The sequence below is a fragment of the Orbicella franksi genome, chromosome 12 (assembly GCF_964199315.1).
Source record: "Orbicella franksi chromosome 12, jaOrbFran1.1, whole genome shotgun sequence".
Lineage (NCBI taxonomy): Eukaryota > Metazoa > Cnidaria > Anthozoa > Scleractinia > Merulinidae > Orbicella > Orbicella franksi.
The window spans coordinates 17,833,986-17,844,499 of record NC_138156.1 but is presented as its reverse complement, the minus strand read 5'-3'; the positions used below and the strand labels follow the sequence as shown (position 1 = coordinate 17,844,499).

The 10,514-nt window shown below is 37.0% G+C and overlaps 1 protein-coding gene across 1 annotated transcript; it reads left to right on the top strand.

Moving 5' to 3' along the window:
* The first annotated feature begins 316 nt into the window (after nt 1-316).
* LOC145462796 (uncharacterized) lies at nt 317-9,133 on the top strand. The gene is made up of 3 exons (XM_081446405.1): nt 317-1,207; nt 6,060-6,103; nt 8,389-9,133. Exons 1-3 carry the CDS (start codon nt 758-760, stop codon nt 9,128-9,130), a joined length of 1,236 nt encoding a protein of 411 aa, XP_081302531.1. The 5' UTR covers nt 317-757; the 3' UTR covers nt 9,131-9,133.
* Nucleotides 9,134-10,514: the final 1,381 nt, after the last annotated feature.

Below are 10,514 nucleotides of genomic sequence, written 5' to 3'. Positions count from 1 at the left end.
GCTCTATGTCTACCTGAGAAATAACAATAACTAAACATTTGTTGCCGGGGTAACAATCTCTTTAATCACAGCATTAAGAATTTTTAAAGAACGACACTGTTACTGTTACTTCGAATGTTAATTTGATTGTGACAAACGCAGAATATCAGGAAAGAAAGAACTGTTATGAGGAAATAGATGTAAGCGCCTTTTGAAGATCGTGTCGGCTTTTGAATTCTTACAAAGCAGTGGTCATTGCCAAGCCTATGAAAGAGTGTTTGGCTCATCCACTGCGAGAGCAAAGATGGAAACGTCAACAACCAATAGAAACCCCACACAGTTTAATAAGTAGAACACATTTTACCATTTGAATGCAGCTGAATAATAATTAGAAATGTCATCAACGCACCAATGGAGACTGGGACGAGCTGACGCCAAGGATGGACGCACGTTTTTAAGTTCGCTCGCTCGAGAGGCAAAATGCTTGAAAATGTAGGGGATAGTTGAATATGACAAGAAATAGAAGAAGAAAACGCAAGAAGTTAAGCAGTTCCTCAAGTTTAGAGGGCTCTTCAACACTGCAAGACGAAGTTTCAGGCCCGCAAATGGCGTCCGAAGACAGCATCGACGAGGCGCCATCACTGGCCGATGTGTGGAAAGTTCTCACGGAAATCAAATCAAACACAGAGAAGCTAGTAAATGACGTGACTTGTTGAAGGTAACTTACAAAGAGCTGCAAGAAAATTTAGCTTCCACAAAGGTCCAAGTAGATATTTTGATGGAAGAAAACAAGAGCTTAAAATCCAAAGTAAAATCACTTGAAGATGACCTGTCGAAGTCCAAAGCACATTCGAAAGAAATAGAACAAAGAGTGGACGATGTTGAAGGAAGACATGACGATTTAGAACAGTACACTCGAAAGTTTAATCTAGTGATACATGGGATCGCTGAACGCGAAGAAGAAGATAATGCGGAGAATGTAATTGAATTGGGAAAACTTTTGAATGTGAATTTAACACGAGGCGACATTGACATTGTTCATAGATTAAACACAAAATCTAAGACCGAACCTCGTCCAATTATCGTCCGTTTTGCAAGTTACAACGCCAAGAACAAGTTATATAAAGCTAGATCGTATCTTAGAAATGTGACCTCACATGGCTTAGGACCGGGCAAGATTTACATCAATGAGAATTTAACATCATGGAGGACTGAGCTCTTTAAAGAGGTAAGAAAAGTTAGAAAAAAATATCATAACGGCAAAGCGTGGACTGTAGACGGGAAAATTTTCTTCAAACCGGAACTCACTTCCAAAGCTCAAAGGATTGACTCCTTCGAAGATCTAAAGGCTTTATAAATCTAAAATGATGAACTATAAACAAATTTTTAGCTTTGTTAATTTTGCATACTTAAATACGTCAAGTTGTCGACCTCTCTAGTAAGCACCTAGGATTTCGAGGCTCAGATAGCCGGTTAGTTTGTTAATTCCCAGAAGTGAGAAGACGTTGTTGTTTAGTTGTGCCAACTTTCTTTGTTGAGCTACTAGGTACATTATTCTGTTTTTTTTGCTAATTAATTCTTTAACTTTAATTTGTCTTGTACTTTTTTTACCTTAATTAAGCAGTGTTTTGTTAGCTTTATGTCTTTTTTCGTCTCTTTTTACGTAAAGATTTTCAGTCTTTGGGTCATGCATTTCTTTAACAATATAGGTTATGCAATCAACCTTTTCACACAGCAATGGCATGCAAATTAAAAATTCTCTCGCTAAATGTGCGAGGTATAAGAAATCCAAACAAAAGGAGAGCAATGTTTTGTTATTTAAAACAGCAAAAAGCTTCTATCTTTTGTTTACAGGAGACGTATTCGCAACCGGATGATGAGAAAATATGGTCGACAGAATGGGGTGGAAAAATTCTTTTTTGCCACGGAACTGCGCATTCTAAGGGCGTATGCATTCTATTGAATCCAAATTCATCTATTAACTTCGACGTCGTTCAATCGGATCATCAAGGCAGAATTTTGATTTCAAAACTTAAAATCTTCGAGGAAACATTTTTCATTGTAAATATCTATGCACCAACTGATTATCGAGAACAAAACGAATTTATAAAGAATTTAAGTGAATTTCTCGTGAGAAAAACAGACACCCCTAGGTTAATTATCGCGGGTGATTGGAACTGTACACTTTCTAAAGCAGATAAAAGTGGGGGTGTAGTTTGGAAATCCACAAACTATAGAGACGCGGTTAGCAATCTTATGAACGAATTGAACCTTCTAGATATCTATCGAAAATTGTATCCAAACACAAAATCCTTTACCTACGAATCTAAAACTATAAACTTGAAATCGAGAATAGATTTCATTCTTGTTTCCCGCTCGATCTCCATTGAAGTCCAAACTGCTGAGATTCGAATGTCAATTGCACCGGATCATAAAGCTACCTTTTTAAAAATTAGCATTAGAAATGAGTTCAACAGAGGTCCGGGCACCTGGAAATTCAACAATTCTCTTCTAGAAGACGATGATTTTAAAGAACGTATTGCATTCTTTTATCCCCAAATACACGAGAAATACGTCTATGTTAAAGATAAGCAATTATTGTGGGAATTAATCAAAATGGAATTACGAATGAAAATAATTAAATATTCTAAAGAAAAAAGATTAGAACTTAGGAAAAGGGAATCAACAATTCAAAAAGAACTACAAGACCTCGACTATAAAATTTGTAATACGGATTTTGAAATTTTAGATCGAAACATCTTTGTGGAGTATGAAGCCGCCAAAGAAGAATTGAAAAAGATATATGAACAGAAAGGAAAAGAGGCTATCTTTAGATCAAAAGTAAAATGGTTGGAACAGGGCGAAAAACCCACAAAATATTTTTTTAACTTGGAGAAGACGAATTATGAAAAAAAGCTTATACGCGAGGTGAAATTAGAGAATGGCGATAGAGTATCAGAACCAAAACAGATCGAGAAAGAATTGGAGAAATTTTATAGTAATATGTACACATCCAAAAATCTAAAAAGTGAATCTCAAGGTGAAAACAAGAGTTTCGAGTCCTTTGTTGAAGGTATTGAAATCCCTCAACTGAATGTTGATGAGCAAGATTCGCTAGAACGTGATTTTACCTTTGAAGAATTAAAAGAGGCGGTGAGCTCTTTCTCGGACAACAAAACTCCCGGTGAGGATGGATTCACTAAAGAATTTTATGAGTCTTTTTATGATCTCATTTGGCGAGATCTGCTAAATTCTTATAATGCAGCTTTTCAAGGTGGGTCTTTATCTATTTCTCAAAGGAGGGGAGTAATAACGTTAATACCAAAAGCTGATGGGGATCTGTCCGAACTTTCCAACTGGCGTCCAATATCACTGCTAAATAGTGATTATAAAATTTTGACTAAAGCTTTGGCAAAAAGAATAGAAAAATACTTACCAAAATTAATTGGTCCAGATCAAACCGGATTTGTTAAGGGAAGGTATATAGGCCAGAACATAAGACTTTTAAGCGATATAATGGAATATCTAAATGCTAAAAAGACCTCGGGACTTCTCCTTTTTATAGACTTCGAGAAGGCTTTTGATAGCCTTGAATGGGATCTTATTGCTAAAGCCTTGAATGTTATCAATTTTGGCCCAAATGTCAAAAGATGGATATCAATCTTTTATAATGGTGTACAAAGCGCAGTTATAAATGGTGGATTTTTGACCAACTATTTCAATATATCAAGAGGAGTTCGTCAAGGTTGCCAGCTAAGTCCTCTCTTATTTATCCTTGCGGTGGAACTGCTAGCAATAAAGATACGCCAAGAACCAAGCTGCAGAGGCGTTGACCTCCCAGATGACCAGGTGATCAAAATCTCACAATTTGCTGATGACACCACTATAATAACGAAAAATGTTGAATCTCTCAAACCCTATTTACAGATCTTGGATTGTTTTGGAATTATTTCTGGATTGAAATTAAATAAGAAGAAAACTAAAGTTATGTGGATCGGCTCCATGAAAGACAGTAATTTGAAAGTACTTGACTTTAAAACAACTAAAGAACCCATTAAAGTTCTTGGCGTCCATTTATCCTACAACAATAGTAAATGTACTGAGAAAAATTTTTATGATAAGATCAACAAAATGAAAACAAAATTAAATTTATGGCTTTCAAGAGACCTCACAATATATGGCAAGTCTTTACTGGTGAAAGCTTTAGGTATATCACAGCTAGTGTATGCAGCATCTATGTTGACCGTTCCAGAATCGGTTATTAAGGCAGTTCAAGAGAATCTGTTCGCCTTTCTATGGAAAAACAGGAAAGATAAAATAAAGAGAATGGTTATGTATCAACCAGTAGCAGAAGGAGGAATTAATTTTGTTAATTTTTACATGGTCGTTAAATCATTACGCTTGGCTTGGATTGGTAGATTACTAGGAGAGTCTGACGATAAATGGAAGGTAATCCCTAATTACTATTTTCGAAATTATGGTGGTTTATTATTTCTCCTTAAGTGTAATTATAATGTAAAACTTTTGAAAACAGGTCTGCCACTCTTTTATCGAGAACTTCTTCAATATTTTCAAGATCTCAAAAATACGGCTAACATCTTTCCAAATGGCGAACTCATTCTTTGGAATAACAATTCAATAATTATAGATAATGCAACTCTATTTTGGAAATCGTGGTTTGAACGCGGAATTGTGACGATAAAGGATGTGCTAAATTCTAAGGGAAAGTTTCTGTCATATGAAGAGTTCAGCAACAAGTTTAACATCACCACAAATTATATGCATTACTTTCAGCTAATTTCAGCCATTCCATCTGAGTTGAAAAGGAGAGCAACTCAAACTTTTATACCTGCAGCTGATCTTTCTTCGACCTCCCCATCCATTCTTTCAAATCAAACTCTAATTAATCTGGCTGAAGCACGCTGCAAAAATTACTACCAATTGTTTAATAATCATACCCCTATTGTCCCGAGTGGTGTAAAAAAGTGGCAGAGTAAATTTCCTGAAAAACTTGGTGACTGGATTGGATGCTTTCAAGATATATATCGCCTCACTAAGGACAATAAACTTCGCCAATTTTGTTTTCGTTTCTTACATAGAACAATTGTAACGAAGAAAGAACTTAAACTATATCATTTAGCCGAGGACAATAAATGTATATATTGCTTTAACGCGGATTCAATAGAACATACGTTCATTGATTTCAAGGAGTCTGTAAAACTTTATTCACAAATTATATCATGGTTCAATCATTCTCAAAGTACTGAGATAATACTTTCAAAAGAACAAATTGCTTTTCATGACACATGTCACGTGACTGATGTGCTGTCAGACCCTTTAAAACGCAAGCTAGATCTGCTCATCATCCTGGTCAAACAATATATCTATGCTTCTAAATATCTTCAGAAAGAATTGTCTCTAGATGAACTTGTAAATAAACTGATCGTTCAATGGAAACTAGAAAAATGTGCTTAAACGTAAAATCGCTTATCTAAAAAACACCACTTATGGGGTATTAAGTTGATTAATTAACAGAGTTATTACAATACAAGGTTAACGTAGTAAATCCAAAAATGCTCTCAATTAATATCAATAATGTAGTGTTAAAAAATTGTAATACATAAAAGCTAATGCATAGACCCCCGTTTTTTTTTGTTTTTTGTTTTTTTTGTATTTGTATATTTTTTTTTCTTTTCTTGTTCTGTGTAGTTATTTAGCTGTCACGTTTTCTTTTTCTTTTATGTATGAGAAAAGTTAATGAACATTGTAAAACTTCAACAGTGCATGTAAGTGTAATGTGCGTGTGTTTTAGGTGTATTAATAAAGTGCTTCATTTAAATAAAAAATAAAAAAAATAAAAAAATAAATCAACGCACCACTGGAAAGGCGACAATTTTGACCATCCACACCCACAACTGGTTTTAATCGCCGTTTTCACTGTAATTTAGACAATCAGTTTTCCAGAGTAAAACAGGTAGGATACGCTAAAAACTTTCCCGTTTCAAATTTTCTCCTTCAACCAAAATTCAAACTACAATCGAAAAACTGACTGCTGATTTGCATGTATTCCTTTTCTGCAGATTTTCAAACAGTACAGTGCCCATTTTCTTCACGAATATCACGGGTAGGTAGAAAGATCAAGGATTGCAATGTTACTGCGTTAATGACACCGCCGTTCACGAACTAAATTTTAGACTCTCTATTGATGGCGAACTTGGCATGTTGCAGGCTTTTTACTATTTTTTTCTGAGAACAAGGCATATGTTTTCACAAGGAGATGCTTTTTTTTTTTTAAATGAACAATTACCGGGAGAGTGCATGCAGTTTCGGTGATAAATAGGTTGTCTGAGTTTAGCCAGGTTTTCTTTGCCTTGATATGTTACAGGCGCTTTAACTTCTCCTCCTCGGAGTTTTGGGTTCGCGAAGTGTTCGGAACTGAGAAGATCGAGTCATCTCTTGGCAACTCCTAATAATTACAAAGAGACCTATACGTATCACTTTCTGAATGTTTTTCTCGCATGCTATAATGTCCAACTGTGCAGTGGTTATCAACTCTAACATGAGGCTCTTTCCTACAATTTTAGATTGAAATTCAAAACATTCCCATTAGCAAATGAGCAGCATTTTCTGGTTAAATGTACAGAACTAGAAACGGTTTCTCATATTTTCTAAAAAGAAGACAGTCTCCAGGCCATTCACAATTTTCGAAAATGAGTTTCGTCCTCAAAAGTTTTGGTCAGATAGAAAGCCGTTGAGGACGCGCTTTTTCGGGAAACGCAGGAAGTATTTAAGTCTCAAAGTCGTTGAGCCTCACCTTGTGATTTGCAAAACTGATGAAACGCTCTCAAATGGTTATTAAACATTACAGAGTTACATTCTTGCGACGAAATGTCTTTTCCTACAACGTGATTCGCTTATTTGGCGAATATTTTTCAGTATAGACTATTATAACACCAAGCGCTTCCAATTCTCGAGGAATTTTCAAAGAATCACGCAGAAAGTAAAAATAAAATCAGTCCCCCATTTCTCTTTTACCGCGTCTAAACGAACATATATGGAAATTTCACACCTTTTCTACCTTTGGAATTCCTTTGAAAACAATTGCCGTTACCAAGACTGTGGAACTTGATGTATTCAAGGCAAACGAGGTGGACAAAGCGAAATGGGAATGAAAAATATCAATATTGCCTTACTGACTGCCAATAGACCATTTTAGAGTTGTCTGCTCGGTGACCTGGCCTTTGAATGGCAGCGAGGCGGGAGGTGACCTTGTTTTCATACAGACCTCACCGCTTTTGTTGTGTAAATCAAGTTGTTCTAATGCTGACTAGGTGACTTGGGTACAAATTTATCTTCTATCTTGTTTAGGATTTCTTTACAGCATTATGGCTACGAAATCTGACTAGTCTAAATAGTTTAAAGAAAGTGCATTTTTGCTAGCAAGTCACTTAAAATAATCCGACAATATCCGGCATAGTTTGCAAGAGGAACTTCAAAGATTCTGGAGTTTCAACAATATGACCCAAAAGTATTATTAAAATGTTATAGAGTCGTCAGAAAATATTTCCGATAAATCTCCTGGAATTGACTCCCGATGTAGAGATCACAAAGTACAAAGATAGTGCATATGCATGTTTTAATTATCAACAGCCGGTAATTTACTCAACTATATAAGTATAAATTTGTTTCCTAGTTCAATCATGGACGTCAAGTTGCATCTGTGCCTTTTGCTGAGTGTTTTTGGAGCCATTAGCTGGTAGGTATCAGAATTAAAGGACTGAAGAAAGTTATAGGAAATGCGTTTCTTAAAAGGGTCCGGATGATTATCGAACGTTTTCTTTCAGATTTCACCATTATATCGCCAGATGCCACCAAATATACAAATAAATAGGATTAAAATATTCTACAGGGTAGAATAGAACAAGTATTTTGGAGGAACTCTTCAAATTTAATTTCGAGACAGGATGTCAAAATTTTGGTAAACTTTTGAATCTCCGAGTTCATATCTTTTTGCTATCAAGTTTTTTTTTACACGTACCCGACCATGCTTATTTAATGTCATCCTTTTGCGTTTCAAACAATACTTGGGTTATATTCGAACCGATGTTTCAAAAGGTTTTGGATGCGAACAATACCACATGACTAAACTATCAAAACACTATTTACATGAAACAAACCAAGTTCTACGGTGTTTAAACAAGTTTGGCATCTTAAAAACCCTATATTGTTAATGATACTTCCAGTGTTTCAACAGATACTATCAAAATCTGTATACATTGCACTAAGCCGAGAGGGTTGGCAAGCAAATTAAGGAATTACTGGGTGTTTCCTTAATGAAGCAGCAGATTTTCACATCTACATGCAGCATTAAAATGATTAAATCATTTCGTCTTGTCTCCTTTGTTCCAGCTCCCCAGTTTGCGAGAATCTGCTGTTTGGAGTGACTGATGGTAAACTCTACGCGAGAACTCCTCCCCAATATGCCAAAGACAATTGGCTTGGATCAGCCACAGAAATAGGGACAGCGGGTTGGAATGACTTCCAATTCCTGTTCTTCCACCCAGATGGTACCTTATATGGTGTTTGGAATGACAAGTTCTACAAGGGGCCACCTCCTGAGGGCTCCTCGGCCGCAGACTGGATCGAAAAAGCCACCCAGATTGGAACAAATGGTTGGAACGCCTTCAAGTTCCTCTTCTTTGATCCTGAGGGAGTGCTGTATGGCGTTCATGGAGATAAGTTTTACAAAAGGCTCCCACCAACTTCCCGTCATGACAACTGGATTGGATCCGCCACACTGGTGGGGTCAGGTGGATGGTCGGTCTTTCAGTTTCTCTTCTTCGACCCACTGGGAATCTTATACGGCGTGGAAAACGGCAAGTTTCACAAGAGGGCTCCTCCCAAATTTGCGAGTGACAACTGGGTAGGATCAGCCACACTCATTGGCACTGGCGGCTGGAATCGTTTTCAGTTCCTTTTCTTCATGGCTGATGGTGACTTGTACGGCGTTCACAGTGGCAAGTTCTACAAACGATCAGTCCCAACCCATGGAGGTGATAACTGGTTGCGCTCCGCGAAGATGATTGGCACAGGTGGCTGGTCTGTGTTCAAATACCTGATGTCGCCTCTGGACCAACCAGGCACTAACTAGTGAGCACCAGCAGTCATTGCAACAGTGCAGTTAGTAGATGGGAACACACATGGGATTAAAATATAGACTGTCAAACGTAACTGTAATGGTCACTAAATCAGTAAATGGTTTATGGGTTTCTTTCTTTGTACGAGTTAATACCAAGAAATAAAAGGGGAATGACGAACACTTTTGAGTTCTTTCCTTTATACTCGTCTTTCGAGTAAGGTTGTAATGAACACATAGATCCGGAACGTACCCAGTAGATGACCTCCCTACTAAGCACCATCCAAGTCTTGGTTGCCTCATTTCTTTCACTCCGCGCTAGCCCTCACTAGCCACGGGCTATTCTGCAAGTTAGGAATACCAACACTCGAAATGCTAGATGAAGCATGTGACCATTATCTGAATTTAAATTAAGATTTGTCAGTTGAAGAAATTGTAGTGGGAGCAGAATTAAGACTATGCCAGAAATAATATCGTTTAAAAGGAATTAGCACTTGCAGTTTATATGACTTCAAGCAGCTCTGTCAATATCAACACTCATAAAAGCAATTGTCTGATCAAAATCCTATTTGAATTGATTATTGGGGTCCCCAAAATAATCCCGTAGGCTTTAGCGCGGCCTCTTAGGCTCTTGCCCACAGCTGTTTTCCAGTGTAAGCTATTGGATACAAGAGACATCTTGTTATCTTGGGAGAGCGTGTTACCTAGCTTTGGAACGGCCTAAGTACTATAACCCGAGGCAAGTGGCGTTTGCTCATGAGTTTTGAAGAGGTATATTTTTGGATGCAACAGAATTTGCTATTTCCCTTCGAAAATACCTTTTAATTGTCTACAGGTATTCTTACTAAACGCTTCGGTATTACACTATAAGATGGACCCATTCATTATTAAAATTTCATGACAAGGTTTCAGCCGAATTAGACAGATGTAAGTAAATAGCGTCACCATATTTCGCGTTTATCAGTGAAAGCGCCATGCTCATCGCAGAACAGAATATGCAAAATTAAGACGATGACTTAAGAGGTTTGTGCATTAGAGCAAAGACTCGAATAATGCTTGTCACAATTACTTCACAGAATTGTCAAATGTCACAACACCTTAAACTGTTAAGATTCGACTATAGACTTGCCACAACTCCTTGAATTGTTTCGGCTTAGACTGAAATTTAAAAGCACCCATCATAGTTGTCAAGAATACATATCGTCCTTGGAAGCTTGAATTAACACTTTTCACCAACGCAATATATCTCAAATTTTTCAGTTTTCACAAATTTAATCGCATCTCGAACAGCAAGGCCACTTCTTCCTTGTATCTATATGTACTGTACTGCAAGGCAGAGTGGTAGGATTGTAGAGTTGAATTCTACAGACTATTGTGGCGGTGGAAATTCGAAATGAGA